The sequence below is a fragment of the Platalea leucorodia genome (genome assembly GCF_965183815.1).
Source record: "Platalea leucorodia genome assembly, chromosome: 22".
In the NCBI taxonomy this organism is placed as follows: domain Eukaryota; kingdom Metazoa; phylum Chordata; class Aves; order Pelecaniformes; family Threskiornithidae; genus Platalea; species Platalea leucorodia.
Window position 1 is genome coordinate 6,187,018 of NC_138844.1, and position 18,937 is coordinate 6,205,954.

The window sequence follows — 18,937 nt, forward strand, 5'->3', positions numbered from 1 at the left end:
TTCTTCCAACTTGGCCAACGTGACAAAACTGGGATGAATTTCTGGAACGTCTCAGTGACGAGATCTGCAGATTTCGCCAGCGCAAAGTTCTCAGCTGAGAAATTGTCACTATTTTTGCAGCTATTTTTTTTTCTTCTTTTTTTTTTAAGCTGGGCTGGAAATTTTTCACCTAAATGTCTTTTAGGTGAGAAATGGCCGTGCTGGCTGCCATGGCAAGTGTGCCAAAGACGGAGCGGATTTTGCCGATTCCCCCCCAGACCCGCCCCCGGCTCCATGATCGCAGTGGGAGATTTTGGTTGTCCGTGTGGATTTGCCCCGTCCACGCCTGTGGGTGCCAAGGCCCTCGATGGGAATGAAATGTTTCAGTTTTAGTGAAACACCCGTTTGCCTCTTTGGTCCCCAGCAGCTCCCCGGCTTGGCACGGCATGGCACGGCATGGCACGGCATGGCATGGCATGGCACGGCATGGCACGGCATGGCACGGCAGCTCCCTGGTGCCGGCAGGGATGTTCCCAGGTGTCTCGGTGGGGTTGCGGGTGGGGACAGGGATTGGCAAGTGCTGCCATCCCGCTGGCCAGGGCTCGCCGGACAGCGAGTATGGAGCGAGCTGGGACAGGGGCTGGCGCCAGGCTCAGCATTGCAGCTCATCGGCACGGCTTCGCCTGGGTTCTCATCTGGGTGACAGTGTCCCCGTGTCATGTCCCATGTCCCCAGGTGCGTGTAGCCCAGCGTGGCCCCAGCGCCTTCCTCCGTGTGTCCCGCGGGGCTGTGCTCTGCCCCGCTGCAAACCGCCATCCCCGGCAGGGTCCCACAGAGCTGTCGAGCCGCTGGCTGCATCCCTGCTCGGTGCCTCGCCGGGCTCCTGCCGAAATGCCCTGCCTGCCCTGGCACCCTGCCGCATCCCCTGCCTGCCCCAGCGCCCGCCCGCCCGGCTGCGCGTGGCCCCGCTCGGAGGAGGCTGCGCACAGCTGCTGAACTGAGTCAATTTGCCAGGATGGTGGTTGGCGAGGACGGGGGTCCCTGCCCCTGCCGCAGCCCCTGGCCCCCCGGTGCCACCGTGCAAAGGATGGGTTTTCCGGGACGCAGGGAGGTGCCGCTGGGCACCATGGCCGGTCCCGGTGCTGGTCCCGCGGCGGGGTGCAGGATGCAGTGGTAGCCCCAGCCCGGCGGGCTCGGCCACCCGGACCCTCCCCGCTCGCAGCCAGGGCAGCACCGGCAGATCCTGCAGAGCCTCTCCTGGTTTTGGGGTGGCCGGCGAGTGGCCGGGCAGGGGCCGGGGCTGCCGGCACTCGCCAGGGCACGTTCTGTGTCCAGCTCCAGTGTTTTATATCGTCTCTCCTGTAGTTTAAGGCTGTATTTACACACGATCATATACCAGCATAAGGCTCCCCAACCCCAGCGGCGTTTTTCCCTGCCGATGTGATTTCTGTCAGTTCCTCCTGGGCCAAGCCCGTCCCTTCGGACTCCTGTGTAGCACCAACCCTCTCTTACAGTAAACTTGAACCTTTGTATCGTCAAAAAGAAAAAAAAGGTAATTACTGTATTTAATTTTCCCTGTTCTTTAATGTGTTTCTATCGAGTGTATTTTATCTTTGCATTGTTTTAAAGAAAAGGAGAGGGGCGAAGCAAAGCAGAGGAGGAGCGCGGGGTCTGCGGGGATCCCACCCGGCTGGGCGCTGCGTTCCTGCGGTGCCAGCCTGTGCCGTATGGCAACGCTCCCCTTCCAAACAGGCCAAATTAAACCAGAGACTGCCCGCGACCTCGGCACCCTCCCTCTGCCGTCTCGAGCCCTGGCAGAGGGTGGAGGAGTGGTGCTTGCAGCCCCGACCCCCAGGGAGGTTCAGGGTGCTGCCAGCCTGCCCTGCCTCCAGAGCCCCCGCGAACCACATCCCCAGGGACCGCCGGCGGGACCGGCCGCAACTCCTCATCCCTGGGAAGTGCCGGTGCCAGCGGTGGGAGCAGAGCACGCCAGAGCCGGACGGTGCTCCAGGACGAGGAGTTGGAGGTGTTCACCCGCGAAAGCCTGCCTGGGGACTGTTTGCTGTAGCTACGGGGGCTGGCGGCCGAGCGGCTGCAGATGGCTCCGGCTCCGAGCCTCCAGCAAAAATATTTGATGGTTTCTTTCTGCCCGCTGCCGGGGACGGGCGCTGGGGAGAGCAGCGAGGCTGCACCGGCTGCCGGTGGGGCGAGCGGGGAGGGATCCTCGGTGGCAACGAGGGACATTGCCCAGGAGCACCTGTGGGTCCCAGCTCCCCCGGAGCCCCTCAGCTCCCCTCCCCAGCTCCCCCAGGTGCAGCTGGGCGCAGGCTGGGCCCTGGGCTGCTCCTCACACCCTCCGGGCACGGACCCCCTTTGGCCACCTCCAAAGGCCCCTGCCTGCCCTCTGCCAGGGGCCGTGGGCACGGCCGGCTGCGGAGCAGGATAAGGGAGGCTGGGGGAGCTGGGGAGGGCGGGGGGCTGGATTGTGGTGGCTTGGAAGTGGAAAAAATGCCTGAGCTGAGAGCATCTGGTTTGTAGATCCCAGGACTGGGCTGCGGGAGCGGGGCCAGCGCCTGCCTGCGCTCGGCAGCATCTGCAGCCCGCGGGGCTTGGGGGCTGGCAGTGGGCATCCCACCAGCGTGGGGACAGGCTCAGCCACGCCATCCCTGCCCGGGCACCTGGTCCCCCCCGGCCTGGGGGACACCATGCTGGGTTTGGGGTTCAGCAGCCCTGAAACCCCAGGCAGCCACAAAGCCTCAGGAAGAGCTACGCCGAGCAGGGATGGGGCAGGAAGCAAATGATTTTGTGCCTCCTCATGAGTCCCAGCTCAGCCTCCGCTCGGTGCCACCGCGAGGGTGGTGAGGATTGCCACCGCCGGCCCTGCACAGCGGCACACAGCAGTGGCACAGCGCAGCGGCACAGAGCAGCGGTGGGGCCCAGGGACGGTGCCAGGCTGGGACAAGACGCTGGACGGGCTTCAAAGTTCAGGGGAGGACAGGGACAGGCACCCGCTCGTGCCAGGGCGACGTGCTCATGGCCAGGCAGCACCGCCGGCCTCGCAGAGCCGCAGCCCGCGGGTGCTAGTTCACAGCAAGCATCTCCAGCTCTGCTCAGTGTTTTGGGAGGGTGTCAGGGGACCGGCAGCCGAGGGATGCCAGGCGTGGGAATGCCGGCGGCTGCACGCCTCCCGGCTGCTCGGTGCTCCTGGCCATGGCTCGGCTTTCTCCCAGTGTTTGCAGCAAACGTGCTCGCCAGGGCAGCTGGGAGGCAGCGTCGCCTGCGGTCACGTCGCCGGAGGACCCTGGGTCTTTGGCGTCACAGCTCCTTGGGGCTGGAGGTGTTGCCCGGGGCCGGTGCCAGCCTGATGCTCTGGTTACTGGAGCTGCGCGGCTGGTGGTGCTCGGGGTTGTGCAAACACCCCGGAGGAGCTGGGCCTGAAGGCAGCTGTCTGCAGCCAATGTAGACAAGCGCAGTAATTTGCTGGCGCAGCAGACCGGCAGCCGGACCAGGGAAGACGCCAGCTCTCCTGGAGCCCGGCCCAGCGCCCCGGCCCCGCGTTGTCGGCTGCCCAGGGCTGGGGCTACCCGGGCTCTCCTTCAGGGTCCCCCTCCAGCTGCCCCCAGCCCTGGCGGCTGCGGGGGCACCAGGCTGGGCTCGGTCACCGATCTGGCTGGAGAAACGTGTGTGTGTGTTTGCATTTGGCAGAGCCGCTGCTGGGCTGCCGGGAGTGCGGGGGCTGGTGCCGCGGGGTCCGGGGGTCATTTGCCCCTTCCCATGACGCTTGCAGACCCGAGGCACCCACCTCCCCGTGGCTCCCCCAGCTCCCCCACGTGTCACTGCTCCTGCCGGTCGGCCGAGGGGGGGCTGCGGCCCTTTCCCTCTTCTGGAGGTCACCAGGAAGCCGGTGCCAGGAGGAAACCGAACCCGCGTGCCTGGCAGTGCTGCCGGCCAGGACCCCCGGGGGAGGCAGGCGGTGGTGCTGGCCCCCGGCAGTGTCCGCTGGCAGGTCCGGGTGCTGGATGAACCAGTCCACGTCTCATCGGGGAGCGAAGCTCTGCATGCTCTCCACCTGTAACAGCCGGCAGCTCCCCGTCCCCTGCGCAGGGCGAGGATGTTTCTGTGCAGAAACCCCTGTGGCCACCACGCTGCCGCCTGCCCCGCTGCCGCCAGGGCTTTGTGTGTCACCCACGCAAGTGCGCACGTGTCCATGCACCCACGTGCGTGGTGGGTGGTCACCGGTGCAATCCGTGTCCCCGTCACCAGGGACAGCCTGGCCACACGCCGCAGCATCGGTGGCTTTCAGGGTCTTGCTGTGGTTGGGGACATGGGGCATCACCCGCTGCCGGCAGAGGCTGCTGGGAACAAACCCGCGAGCCCGGCCAGGGCTGGGTTTGTTACAAAATGGCTGGAACTGGACCCAGGAACCAAAACCAAGAGCCGCGCTTCCAGGAAGCCTGGGACAAACTTTGGAAGCCACGAGGCGCTCGGAGAATTGTTTGTTTTTTCCTGAATCCAGGTGGTTTTGGCTGAACTGTCCCCACGGTGCCTGGGCCTGTGCTCCAGCTATGCTGCGCTGGAAACGGGCTTTCAATGAACTAAAAATTCCACGTGCGGAAGACGGCGCTTGGCGATGGGCCCGCTCCCTGTCCCAAAGTGGTCCCAAAGTGGGGAAAAGCAGCCATCGCCCCGCTCCCCAGAAGATGAACCCCCCCGGCTGTGGCCGGAGTTCTGCAAAAGGGAGTCGGATTTGGCGATGCAGGGGAGCAGTGTGCGGGGACCCGGGCTCGGGGGCGGCAGCGCGATCCCCCCCCGGCACCGTTCGGAGCCAAAGCCGTCGAATGTTCATATTCCCTTTGTGCTTATCACTGCTGTCCTGAACAGCATCGCGATAAATCACGACGGAGTGAAGCAGCACTGGTTGGCGGGCTGCACCGCCCGCGGGGTCCCTGGGCCGGGGTCCCTGGGCCGGGGTCCCGCAGCCGGCGCAGCGCCAATTAAGAGTTGGTTAATGAAAACAGCTCCGCGCGCACCGGCGGCTCTGCCCTTATTTATGGCTCCCACCAGACGGGCAAGGTGCAGGCAGGGCGCGGGCAGGGCGCGGGCAGGGCGCGGGCAGGGCACAGGCAGGCTGCGGGCAGGGCACAGGCAGGGCACAGGCAGGGCTGGGCGGTGTCGTGCTGGGGCCCCTTGCCGGCTGCAGCGCGCACTGCAGCGGGTCGCATCCTGCGCACCCCGCGGGGGCTGGGGGTCACACAACCACAGAATCGTTTAGGCTGGAAAAGCCCTTTAAGATCATCGTGTCCAACTGTTAACCCAGCGCTGCCAAGGCCACCACCAAACCACATCCCCAAGCACCATGTCTACACGTCTTTTAAATCCCCCCAGGGACGGGGACTCAGCCCCTGCCCTGGGCAGCCTGGGCCAGGCCCTGACAGCCCTTTGGGGGAAGAAATTTTTCCCAATACCCAACCCAACCCTGCCCTGGCGCAGCTTGAGGCTGTTCCCTCTCGTCCCATCGCTTGTTCCTGGGGAGCAGAGACCGACCCCCCCGGCTCCAGCCTCCTTTCAGGCCGTTGCAGAGAGCGATGAGGGCTCCCCTCAGCCTCCTCTTCTCCAGGCTGAGCCCCCCCAGCTCCCCCAGCCGCTCCTCCCCAGCCTTGTGCTCCAGCCCCTGCCCCAGCCTCGCTGCCCTGCTCTGGCCACGCTCCAGCACCCCAATGTCCTTCTTGCAGCGAGGGGCCGCATCCCGGGGCTCCGCGTTCCCCTGCGTCTTGAAGCTGATGCTTTGCAGCTCGATGGGGACGGCAGAGGCGTGCAGAGCCCGCGGGGCCACAGCCCGGCCCCAGGCTGGGTGCTGGGTTTCGGCTGAGCGGAGCTCAGGGCAGGCAGCGGGGAGGACAAAGCCGTGTCCTGGAGCCGGGTGCTCCCCCCGCCCCGCGCAGGCACTCCAATATCTGCTTTTATCGTTGCCAAAGAGCTGTTGCAGCTGGACGCCGTTTCACAGCCTGGCTGGAGGAGAGCGACTTTTTCTTTACGTTCAACGCATGCATATGCTTGGCAGTTTAAGAGAGCAGAGTAACGTATTTCAGTTGCTAACATCTCTGCAGTCTTTGTGGTGAGATAAATGATCCACCGCTTTATTGAAAATACCCCTAAGCGGGGTTTGTTAGCACAGGGTCCAAAATTAAAACACTAAGGAGGCAGCAGGTAAGCGAGCTGTATGGTGGCCTCAGAGCCGCTCTGCTCCACTCCGAGATTACAGCAAGAGCTGAATCTTCAGCTGGCGTAAATCACAGCAGCACTGATTTCCATGAGGCTGCGCCAATTTACGTCATCTGAGGACCTGGCCCAAATTCATGCAAGTCATTTCCAAAAACCCAATGTTTTACTGTCATGAAAATGTCAACATTTATTTCTCAGATTGCCGCGATGCCTGGAGGTTGAGCTAGCCTGCAACCCCGCTTTGCAAAAAAGGCCAGGAGGATTTACCAGCACCAGGCAAAAATACGCTGCCTTTCACTGCTTCTCGCTCGCCGAGGGAAGGAGGATTTTTCAGCAGGGCCTAGTGATTTTGTACGCTTTGATTTGCAGAACTGCCTCCCGATGCTGGTCTGTGGTCAGGGAGGTGGGCCCCCCCCGCCTGCACCAGAGCTCCCCTCCCGCGGCGCTGGGGGCGTTAGGGCCGAGGCCCCGAAGGCGGGAGCTCGGCTCCACCGAACGCGCCTCAGCTCGGACACCCCGAGCGCAGGCGTCCCCCGCTGCCGGGAGAAACCTCAGCCGGGGTATTTCAGTCCTCCAGAGCAAAGCGAATGGCGCACGCCAGGCGAGGGAGTGCGGTTCCCCACGGTGAGCACAGCTCCCGGCCCGCAGCTCCGCTCCCAGCCCGGCACAGCTCCCGGCGGGCAGCCATCCCGTGCTGGCCACCGCGGCGAGCGCTGCCACGTGATGCCCCACGGAGGGTCTCGGAGAAACATCTCATCCCACCAGAGCATCAAACCTTTAACTGAGACTCTTGATATGACGATATGTAACAAAAAAATATAAATATGAGCTGTTGCCAAAATGCAACCCAGAAGCAGGAAAAGGTGAGCAGTAGGGGCTGGGCAGCGCGCGGGCAGCTGCCGGCCCTGAGCTGTCCCGGGGTTTCTGTCCTCTACGAGCCCGGCAGGAGCTTGCATAGAAGGTCGATGACAAGAGATGCTGGCTGCACAGTGTCGTACTCTGCAAAGAGGTGACAGAGGTTCTCCGAATCTGCCTGGCTTTTGGCCACAAACCCAAAGATCCTTTGAAAAAGGAGAGAGAGCTTTATGTAGTTTGCATCCAGGAATCCAAAGGAATACCCTTAAACTAGCCCCGGCCACAAAGCAAAATCCCAGTTCCAGCAATTCCACCTTGGCCTGCTCCCCAATCACGTTTACTTGGAAGCAAAACAGCCGGGAGAAGTGTTTCTGGCAAGGCTTCCCCAGCTGTGAAAAGTTTCTTGAATGCAAGGTAGAGCCAGATCTAAACTCACTTCCTGAGCCCGGAGCAAGCGAGTCACTGGGAGGGCTGATGGATTTGGACGGGGTCTTTCTACATGAGGGGATGCGGAGAATCGGGCTTAGCCAAGCCTCTCATCAAACCCCACAGAGCAAAACTCCCCACAAAACTTCACCCATCTGTCCCACATCTCATCGTGCCACCACGTTAACTTTTATCGCCTCCTCTCTTCATTTTCAAGCTTTGATTCTTTGCTGCTCTGCAAAGCTTTGCAATGCACCCGCTGGGGAGGCGAGGCTGGGCCCAAGCAGCATCTCCCCCCCCGCTTCCCACCGGCGGGCTTCGGCCGCGGGAGGACCCTGCGCAGGTCTTACCTCGAGGACTTGCAGTACTTTTGCCACCTGAGGGAAGAACAGAATTGGATTTGCTCAGAAGAGTGATATTTAACTCATTCCATCAGCTGCAAAGTCAAGGTTTATACTCGGCTAAACCCAGCGCGTTAAGCCCAGGGCAGGGGCTGCACAGCCAGCGGTTGGGATTTGGGATTTTAAGCGGTGCAGAGACGGGAGCAGCGGAGCCGCGCTGGGAACCACGGGGAAGCGAGCACCGCGAGGCGGCTCCGACCGGCACGGACGCCCTCAGCCCGCAGAGCGGCCAGTAACTCACTTTCTGTTCTCGGGATCCATCCCGCAAAACCTGATGGCAGCCAAGGGGTAGTGTCGCCTGAAAAACACCCTGTCGGGGGGAGGAGAGCGTGGCGTTAGAGGAGGAAAGTGCCCAGACAGAGCTGGGGGGAGAAACAGGCATTTGCAAATTCAAGCCCTTCTGAAACTGTTGTGGCTGCTGGGGACGGGGGGCATGGGGGCGGGGGGGTGGGGGTCCCGCTCCCCGGGGCCGGCCGCTGAGCTGGCAAAGCGCAGGCAGCTCTTGGGTTCAGCCGGCTCCTGCCTCCCACTCTTGAGATGTTGCCACTAGCTTCACGTAAAGCAACACCCCTGTGCTGTAAACAGAAGGGATCAAGTCCATCCCTGGGTTGCAACACGGATTCGTCCTACAGGCCAGTTTTTCTTGACGTGCTGCAGATGAGCCCGTTGGCAGGCTGAGAGGCAAGAAGAGAGCTGCGCGGTCACGGGTGAGCTGCATTTCCATGACCGTTTAGCTCTCCCCTGCAGCTCGCCACCGGTGAGCCCTTGGCCGCGGCAGCAGCCCCGCAGCCCCGTCCTGGCCCTCCCCAGGCAGCTCTTACTTCCTCTGGATGTCCGTCAGCGTGACGCCCTGCTCCGTCACTCGGAAGTGCACGAGGGTGGGTGTGGGCAGCGTCTCCAGCTCGAAGGTGGAGGAGACAGCTTTCTGGATGGCCGGGGCTCCCGCGAGCGTCTCCATGTTCACCGAGTTGAGGTACAAGACGTTGCACACTGCAAGGACAGCACAGAGCCCGGCTCAGCACGGGGCCAGCAGGACGCCGGCGTCTCGTTGCAGCGCCGAGCACAGCGGTGCCGGGTCCAGGGCCGGGTCCCAGGCGTCATCCTGCGGAACCGGACACATGTACGTGGGTCAGATTTGTTTTGATGAAAATCAAAGATTTGGTGACTCAGAAATTCTTCACAAATTTATTTTGGTTTATTTTAATTCTTTGCACTAATTGTTTTAAAAGTCAAAGTATTTAATTTCCGGTTTCTAAATGTCAGATTTGGATTTTTTTTTTTCTGTTTATTACATATTTCCTTTAATGAAAAGCAGAAATATCCCAAGCCAGCTAACGGCTGAAGGCCAACCTAAAACATGACATTTCAGGCTGATTGAGCTGTTTAAAGGGCTGCTCTGGGTCAAACTAAACTTTTCAGCTTGCCAACTTATTTTTCAGAATTTCCAGCAAAACAAAGCGGTTCCTGGCTCCCGTGACTGCGCCGTGACCCATCCGCGCGGTCCCCCGTCCGTCGCTCTCGGCTCTCACCTGGAGCCCACCCGCCGCGGCGGCCAGGCTGGGGGCACCCGGCTGCAGAAGAGCAGCACAGCCCCTTCCCCGTCCTGCTGTGCAGTTTCCACGCGTCTCCCATAAGGTCCCTCAGCAATTTAACCCGCGCCCGACTGCCCCATCCCTCGCCCAGAAACTCCCCGTGTTCAGTGCCCATCAGTTCAATACCCTGGTTGAGGCCAATGAGGAGAGAGGCTTAAAAATCAGGGGCTATTTAAAATTGTGGGAACTCTGGGTTTTGCATCAGCCTTGGGACCTCAAGAACTGTCTTTTCAAACTTTACTTTGCTATCGTGAGGACAAAAAGTCTCCTTTCTTTAAAAATACCAGGTGCCCTTGCAGGCCCATGATCTGAGGATGTGAAGAAAGCCCGCAGGCGTCTCCAACCTGGTGACAAAGCCGGGGGGGACATTGCACCGGCACCCACAGATGCACTGGGGTGACCTGCTCTTCTGCACAGGTCCGAAGCCAGCGCCGGCTGCTGAGCTTCTGCTGGGAATGGTGTCAGAATGAATGACATAAGAAAATAGAGCCCTGTGGTTGATACGTAAGGACTAAAGCGCAAAGCATGGGTGCACGCCCAGAGCTCTCGCTGCTGGAAACTCGACTGTCCCCTGGGGCCAGCAGCCTGCTCCTTTCCTCACCAGCAGTGTTCTTCAGCAGGGATAGGGCGGATTCCGGAGCGCCGTCAGGGCTATCTCCTCCCGCAGCAAGATCTGCACAAACGACAAGCAGGAGCACTGATGTCCACAGGTCAGGCTGCTCTGGGTCACCACTGTGCATTGGGTGAAATTCCTTCTGTCACAAGAGGCCCAAAGGCCCAGGACCGCTTAAATTGCGGGAGTTTAGAGCAGTCATCAATTTAATTGTCCTCCATCTCCCTCTCCTGGCTCCATTCATCTCCGATCTCGCCCACCCACAGCGGTCCCCAGCTCCCTGCTGCTCTGCTGACCACCCTCCACCCCCAGCGGACGCGAGTCACCACCATCTCCTACTCGAGCCAGCTCTTGCAGGTCCCTGCTCCAGCTGCAGCCAGGGCAATCGGCCCCGTTGCAGGGGCACCGGGGCGGTTCGGCCCCCTCCCCGCTGCAGGACCGTGCCCGTCCCCCCAGACGGGCAGGAGGGACCGCTCGGAGCATCTCTCCCGCCCCCAGCACCTACCTCGGGTGGGGATGCTCAGCTTGCAGGGCAGTGCCAGCGGGGTGATGGCGTGCTGGTACACGAAGGCAGAGAGGCTCCCTGCAACGCAGAACCGTGAGTCGGGGGGGCCCTGGTGCCTGAAACCTCCCACCCACACACCTCTGGCCCCTCGACAGTGTCCCAGGGACCTCAGAAGGAGGGAAGGGGGGGTAAGTTGGACTATTTGGGGCCTCACAGTGACAAAAGTGGGTTTTCCACCCCCACCCCATGTTCTTGGTTTGGAGACTGCTACCACAGTCTCGCCGGCAGAGCAGTGCGGGCAGGAGCCAGGGGCTGGAGGGCCCCCACGCCAACACACTCACGGCAGGGCCTGGCCGGTGCTTCGAGGGGCTTCTGGAAACAGCTCCTGGGGCTGCCAGGGCTGCTGCGGGTGATGGCACCGTCCTTACCGAAATACAGCTCCTCGCTGGCTCCTTTCAGGTGCACCCCTTTGGCGGACGACTCGATGAGGAAATGCCGGATGAGGTCACTGCTCTCATCGCCTGCAAGCGGGATCAAAGACAGCATCAGCACCGGCACAACCGCCGTTGTTTCGCCCCTGCCCTCCCCTGCCCGCCCCAGGGCCCGTCCCAGGGCATCCACCAGAGCTCCTGCTCTGCGTGGCGAGCGCGGTGCCAGCCCCCCGTGCACGGGGATGGGCACGCACAGACCCTGCTGCCAGCGTCACTCGCACAACCAGAGTCCTGCGGCTTCTCAGCTTGCTTTAGTTTGACTGGTTTCAGTTAAATCCCTGGAGCAAACCCCACCTTTCCGAGCGAGTCCCTGTACCTGTCTGGCTGCCGGATGGAGAGACGGGAACCTTCATTGCCAGTCCGAAAGACCCCCGGTACGACGTGCTGTCCCGCACAACGAACGTGCCTGGCTCCTTGTCCCTCAGCAGCTGGATTGCTGTCAAAGCAGAGGCGGAGGCTCAGCCAAGCAAAACAGGTGGAACCTCCCCGCGTTGCATTTCGCGGCCGGCCGATGCTCTCGCGGGGAGTCGCTCCTTGCCAGCGGCGAGAAATCGTCAGGAGCGTTTGCTGAGGATGCGCACGTCCCTCGTGCGGGTACCGACTGCAGTGCCCCGGCAGACTGAGGGGCCCCGGCTCGGTCCCGTGGGCCCTGTGGTCCCCAGGACAGAGCAGCCCCTGCCCGGGCCATGCTGAGTAGCAGCACAGGCAGAGGCAGGAGAAGCTTTTCTGGACCTGAGCGGGGGGACGGAGGGACCATGGCACAGCCCGTGCTTCTGAGCCTTCCCCTAGACCTGTGAGGGGGTCTCTCCATGCCCATCAAACCCCAGTATACTTTGAATTGCCACCACCGAGTCCCCACAGGACCTCAGCGTGGGCAAGAGCTGGACTGAGGTGCTGCGGGGAGGCCAACGCCAGCCTGGGGAACAGGCAGCGGTCCTGCGGACCCACCGGGAGCGAGTCTGAGACGGGGCTATCCCAGCAGAGACACTTCTTGCCTTACCCTGGTCCCTGGTTATGCTCGGCTTGAACCAGTATTTCGATGTGTCCATCACAAACTTCATGGTCGGCTGCCCAGCCCTGAGGGGACCTGCAAGAGACCTTATGGCGTCAAGGCCAGCGCGGGACCCGAGAGGCCCTCCCAGCAGCCATCGCTGAGCAGGACAGAGCCCTGGCAGAGGTATTTCTCTTTCAGGCTGGCCAGAGTTGAAGCGTTTTTTTGATCAGAGCTTCCTCCTTACTCCTCAGCATAATTCACTCTCCACGTAATTATCTCTCTTGGCAGGCTGCGATGGAGCGCAGAAAGGCAGCATGGGGGATCCCCAGCAGTGCCAGTCTGCCCAACCCTGCACAAGTCCACTGGACCATAGGGATTTACACCAGCTGAGGATCTGACCCGCAAAGCCCTCCTGCTATTCCCATAAGAATCCCAATTAAAACTCTCCGCCCCGAGAGCTGCCTCTGCTCATCTCCTCCAGAGAACAACGGCCCCATTGTTTAGGCTGGAATGAGGGACCTTATAAACTCTGGTATCTTTAGATGTCCTCCGGAGCAAACTGGAGCCCTAACCCCTCCTCCCCACCCGCTCTGGGCCCACAAACAAGTACGAAATGACAGAATTATGGTTCTCATTCGCAGGTGCTACAAATACGTGTACCTGCATCTCCTTGAGGGGACCAGAGCATTTCTGCCTGCTGAGCACATGGCCCAGGACCCTGGTGGGCAAAACACCACGGCTAATGCAGGGTCATCAGCAAAGGGCTGGAGACCACCGCAGCGCCCTGCAACCCTGTGGAGATACCGCACGGATCTCTAGCTCCAGCAAGGACCTCCTGTCCTTCATGTCACAGACAAACCAGGGTAGAAACTGGCGTTTGCTCCCCCTTTCCTGGCAGCTGTTGGGCTCTACGGCTCCTTTCCCCCAGGCCTGCCCTGTGCCGGGGAGGTGACTTACTGTCCGAGACGCAGGAGAGCACGGGTGCCGACACCGCGTTGTTCAGGCCACCGAGCCTCGAGGCCGGGCTGCAGCTGGGAGCGGGGCTCTGCTTGACGGAGGCTGGGGGGACTGTGGCCAGCCTGGACGATGCATCTCCTTGTTCCAGGCACCCGTTCACCAGCAGCACCGGGATGTCGGCTGCGGAGTTGAGGATGGAGGGGGGGCAGCTGCTGGCCTGTCCCTTCTGGGATGGGGAGGTGTTGGCTGTGGCGGAGCAGGCTGCCCCGGGCTGGTGGGGACTCAGGCCAAAAGCTTCTCCAGAGTGAGCTCTGATGCTCGGGGAAGGCGGGCAGGGGCTGCCCAGGGGGCTGGCAGGGGACGGGCAGTCGGCGGAGCGGCAGGCAGCGAGGTGAGCGTCTACGTCGTCGTTGTGGAGCGAGTGGGTGCTGCTGCAAGAAGGAGACAGAGAGCAGAAGGAGATCAGCGGGGTGCTTTAGCCGGGATGGGATGCACAGCCCGCCCCGGAGACCGCGCCAGCACTGCCGGGCATCGACTGCCAGCCTGAGGAAGGAGGTCTTGGACAACAGGCCTTGGAGTAACCGCCCCGTGCCCCTTCCACCCCCATCACCAGCCCGAGACTGGGACACAAGGTGGCATTTACCTTCCAAGGACGTAACTGGTGTCCGAGCCAGGGCTCGTGGAGAGCAGGGAGACCCAGCTGCTCCTCTGCTGGGCCCTCACCACCTGCAGGGGCTTCAGCAAATTGTCAAAGCCCGGGGAGGTGCCGAGAGCCCTGGGCCCGTAGGAGATGCTGTCCGTCTGGCCAGCCACGCACTGCCGGGGGACAGCGATGCACTTGGACGCTTTGCTGGAGGTCGGGGAGGCAGCGCTGCTCGGGGTGGCCGACCGGGGGCTCGCGGGTCCGGGTGGGCTCGAGAAAACCACGCTGCCACTGGTGCTGTAGTTGCCTCTGAGCCCCCCTGGCTGGGGCAGGAAGCCGTTGCCCTGGGGGGACCGCGAGAACAGCGTGCCCGAAGGGCTGGGGGAGCCCTGCAGCAGCTCGGGACACGTGGCTCTGCCTGGCGTCATCTCGATGTATTTAATGTCTGGAGGAGGAAAGAGGAGGTCGTTACCGATGCAGTGTTCGAGTCAAGTTCATTAGCTCTGTGGGGGACACGCGTTTCTGCTCTTCTTGCTATTAATTTTGGCTCCAGGTTGCATGCCCTGCAGGGCTGCTGGGCCCAGGGGAGGACCCCTGGGCTCTGCAGGGAGACCCCCATGGCCCAACGCTGGCCTTCGTTAAGACCCTATTGAGGGCTGATTTCTTCACGGACACCAAGTCACGGTGACCCACCAAAGGGCAGATGGGCTCTCAGGCAAGAGGGGTTACAGGCGGTCACGTCTGACTGCACAGACCTCCCTCCCCAGCATTGCACAGCCGGGGCTTGCCAAGACCTGCAGCGAGAGGCGGGTGCTTCCTCCAGCAGCCACCCTGTTTGTATCTGACTCAAGAGAAAAACATCTGGCTGCTCCCCCCAGGGATGGCATCAGGCTCGGAGGGTGCCCACGGCAGCGCGGCCCCGCACACCCTCTGAGCCGGCTGGGCGGAGGAGCACGGGGTACGTCACCCGGCCCCCAGGCACTGCCGGACACCCGCGCCATCCGCGCCGTGGCTGCGGAGCGGGAGGCAGAGGGAAGCCGTGCGGGACGAGGGCAGTTACGAGGCTCTAGGTGTCAGCTATGGCACCCGGCGTGGCAGCAGCAGGCGCGCAGGCCAGGGCAGGGGCCGGCTGCTCTCCCTTCCCTCCTCCCGCCCTGCACAAATCTCTAGAGAAATAATTTCCAAGGCAGTTTCTGTGCCCGTGCCCTGCTGTGTGTTTCCTCCCGCTCTTCCATTCACCCTCGGGGCCGCAGGGCATCTCCCAGCCCCTTTGCTTGCCATTATTTATAAGGTAACACACCCGCCGGAGCATCACTTGCTCCTAGACCTTCAGTGAAACCTCACAGCCAGGGCAAGGGGATGCCTGGCTCCCGGTGCCCGAAGCACCTCAGTCACTGGGTTCCTTGAAACAGGCCATAATTTCTGGCTGAGCTAGAAGGTGCCTTTTAGCAAGAGGCACTCAGACTTGATTTAAGGGCTTGCAGCGATGGCGAATTCATCACCTCCCCAGGGAGGCTGTTCCAGCGGTTAATCACCTCCACTGCTAGAATTGCGCGCCTCCTTGCTAGTCTGAACGTGCCCAGCTTTGTTTTCAGCTCCTGGTTCTTGCCCCACCATGGAGTTTAGGAAACTTCCCCTTCTTAAAGGTGTTTCTTGGAGAGAGAAAAACCTTTTTGCTGCAGCAATGAAAAACTGTTCTTAACAGCCCTGAGCTCGCCGGCAGTCGATGTTACGTGCCCCGTTCCTGCCCTGAGAGCGGCCGGTGAGGGCGGCTGGCCGGGGCAGAGCAGCTGACTCCAGCCTGCCAAGCACTGCAGACCCTGTTTACTGCAAGGAACAACCAGACCTCTGGGGCATAAAGCTTGATGAGCAGGAAAAGCACAAGTCTGTACAAAAGTTACTCTCTGAGCCCCTTCTCTATGCCAATCCCGGCGCGGGACGGGATCGGCAGGGCCAGCGGAGAGCCGCCGAGGAGGCGCCGGGTAAGCCAGAAGGGCTGGTCCCCAGCGGGGACACAGCTGGACCAGGCACGGGGAGGGAGCCAGAACCGCAGCCTTCCCCCTCCACACCCTTGCTGCCACTGGCAGCTCCTCCAAAGCCCGTCCTGGGAAAGGCTCCGCGGCCACGTGGTTCTGGTATCAGCGTGCAAACCCTCACAGCAAGCTCTCGGCCGGATGCTTTTTGTCAATGTCTCCCTCAAAAGGGGAAAGAAACGAGGTTTTAAATCGTCTTTTAAAGAAATAACTGAAAAGCATCTGCACCCTGGGCTAACGAGGCCCTTTGCCTCCTGCTTTTCTGCCTTTGCTCCTTCTTATCAGGTGTGGTTAAACCTCAAATATTTGCTCAAGACCTTGGCAAGTTTTTCAGCATCAAGGAGTGGCAAAAGTGCCGCAAACACGGAGCCCAGCTGTCACGCACGCAAGCTGCAACGCTCTCCTCTCCTCCAGGAACAAGCAAGTACCAGAGGGAGACAGTGACTGTCACGAACGTGTCCCCTATCGCTACAGCATCTGTTAGGTTAAAAGCCCCCCTCGAGGTTTCCACTAGACAAGAACAAGCCGCTCTCGCGGGCTCTGGGCACCATCAGTCTCCCGCCTGCCCGCACATCAACCGGCCGCGCTTGCAGGGAACGTACACCCTAGGCAGAAAGGAGGGGTGCGGAGATCCCTCAGAAAGCGCCCGGGGGCCCTGGGCAGCCCTGCCCCGCACGGCCAGGGAGGCAGGAGCCCAACGGGAGCGTTTCACGGGGCCAGCTGGCGTGAGCTGGGAGCAGCGGTGCACGCACGGGCCGCACGGCTGCAGCAGGAGGTGGGTGACCAGGGATGCTGTGCGGCAGTAGGAAGTTTGCATAAAAAATAAGAGCTGTTAAAAGAAAATGAAAGCTGAAGTGAGGCTTTTCCCACTGAACTCAGGGCCAGATTTCCAGATGTTCAGTTCCACACTTGGAGCCAGATTTTCAAAACCGCTAGCACGCTACCTGCTGAGCTGCCTGGGACTCCAGCCCTCGAGTGATGCCTGAATGCCTCCCAACACTCCTCCGAGGAGCCAAGAGCTGAACTTGCACTTTGCCGCGATACTTTATCTGCACAGCCACCCTCTGCCATCCCAGCGGGAAGCAGGGATGCTGTCTGCTCCAGGATCGCCCAAGCCCCGCCGCGTGCTCGCACCGCTCCGGCCCCTGCGCTCCCTGACTCCGGCTTAGCTGCTTCCCCGTTGGAGCATCGGGACCCTCACAACTGCCAGGGCTGCGGTTCAGCGGTGCAGACACGCACCTCGTCCTCCTCCGTTTTGCAGACGTTTGCACGAGGGCTCAGGGAGAACAGAATTTTTTTCATGCCTTTAACATCCTCTCATTTGACCTTCCTCTGGAAAGAGGCCTCGGGACAGATTTTCAAGGTATTTCCGTGTCTAAAGACACGGATAGGCAGTAAGGCTTTTCAGAAGCAGTGAGACTATCTTTAGGCACCTAAACACGTCACAGGTCTGTCCTCCAGCACACCAGAACCCTTGCAGCAGTATGCAACACACTGTTTGCTTGCGTTACCTTGTGCACGGTGTGTTGAGCAGCTAACACGCTGCAAAAGAGCCACAGGCAAGAGTGCTTGGACCAGAGGCAGCACACGCAGCACAGCTTTGGATTGCAGGGATGACAGAGAAGTGTTGCAAAAGGGTTCACGTAAGGCACCCAGGCATGAGAGCAGAACGAGGGGGCTGGTATGTGCTGCTGATGTTCTGCCTCGCGTATGCCAGGTATGCCGCTGGAGGAGTGCGCAAGCCCTGGAAAAAAAAATTTCCCTGGCAAAATGATTGGGAACATTTAAATGGGATGGTTGTGTAACGATCAGTACCTTAGCCCAAGGCTTTGGAAATCTGGCTCCAAATCCTTGTGCTTCCACAGGTCAAGTACGACCCTGGGAAAGGCTCCGCTGCCCTTTGGTAGAAGTGGGGCTCTGCTGCAAGGATAAGGCCGCTCCAGACATCGCGTCCGGAGGCCAGTGCCTGTCCCTAGTCATTGATGGTAATAACTTGGATTAGGCGTTTTCTCACTCCTAATGAGAAGTGTTTTCTCAAACACAGGGAAACCAACATCAGGTTGAATTAAGGCTGTTCTCCCTGTTTTCTTTTGGATCCTGCTGAGCTAGCTGGACACAAGACATTTCAAAAGCGGTCAGACCGGGGCCACCTAAGCACGCGAGTTAGGCAGGGAGCCGGGATATACGAGCTGTTCTCCTGCTCCTTTACACGAAGCCCTGATGTCAGCACAGTATCCCATGCTGATCCCACTGGGATGGTGGGGGATGTCACCGATGCCCGTTTCCAGCCCTTGACAGGAGCACAGGGCCTCGTCCTGCCTGCGGCAGGGGGCTGGGGCCGGTGTGCGGCCAGCCTCTCTGCCCCGGACTTTCACTCTGCCTCCTGCAAATGGTTTTCCCTAGGTCTGAGCTGCCCTGGCTCCACTGCACGACCAGCACCTTTTGCCTCACCTATTGCCTCCGGATCTTGTTTCTTGGTGGCAGCAGCGTCACCCTGAGAAGCAGGTTGGACCGCATCCTTCACCGGCTTGCACATGAGCGGCTGAAAGGTCGGATCGATTTCTAGGATCAGCTGGTTGAGGGTCTCTATTGATATGTCCAAGGTAGGAGACACCAGGTGAGCCTCAGGATCTGTGCCAGTGTCCTCCTCCTCCTCCTCTGGCTGATACGGGGCAGCGGGTCTCTCCAAGGAGGTATCCTGCTGCCTCTTCCCCTGGGCGTGAGCAGCCATGTGCTCCAACACGGGGTGGGCTCCGTACAGCCCCCCGCGGGGAAGCAGGCACGCGTTGGCGTGCGCCGCCGCAGACGGGTCAGCCCAGCCCTCCGCGGAGTAGTAGGCGTACTTCATCGGCAGCCCGGAGCAGCCCGGGTACCCCGCCGGGTGTAAGCTCTCGCTTTCCTCCCGTGAGGAAACACACACGGTCTGTCCAACACGCAACACGTGGTTTTGTATGACCTGTGACATGGTTCGATCTTCTGATTTGATGCCTCAGAGTCCAAGGGAAACCTCCTCCTCCTCCTCGCCTCTTTCTCCACCAGGGACCTCAGACCCCTTCTTCAATCCAGCGTCCCAAGCGGAAGAAGAATCTAAGGAATGCAGAGAGAGGAGCGGTTACACAGGCATGCCCAGGGCAGGAGCAGACTTCAGCGGAAAAGTCTATAAAAATGGGGATTTGGAATGCAAAGCTGGAATTCGGTTCCTAGGAAAACAAGTCATCCTGTATTG

General features: G+C 60.9%; 1 protein-coding gene across 1 annotated transcript; it reads right to left on the bottom strand.

The window, feature by feature from the left end:
* Nucleotides 1-7,132: 7,132 nt before the first annotated feature.
* Nucleotides 7,133-18,676, bottom strand: TNS4 (tensin 4; the record flags this gene model as incomplete). Its single annotated transcript, XM_082332196.1, has 12 exons — nucleotides 7,133-7,262; nucleotides 7,833-7,859; nucleotides 8,125-8,193; nucleotides 8,705-8,873; nucleotides 10,077-10,148; nucleotides 10,594-10,671; nucleotides 11,022-11,114; nucleotides 11,401-11,520; nucleotides 12,085-12,171; nucleotides 13,036-13,466; nucleotides 13,679-14,123; nucleotides 18,163-18,676. The coding sequence occupies 12 exons, from the start codon at nucleotides 18,674-18,676 to the stop codon at nucleotides 7,133-7,135; spliced, it is 2,235 nt and encodes a 744-aa protein (XP_082188322.1).
* Between the last annotated feature and the right edge of the window lie 261 nt (nucleotides 18,677-18,937).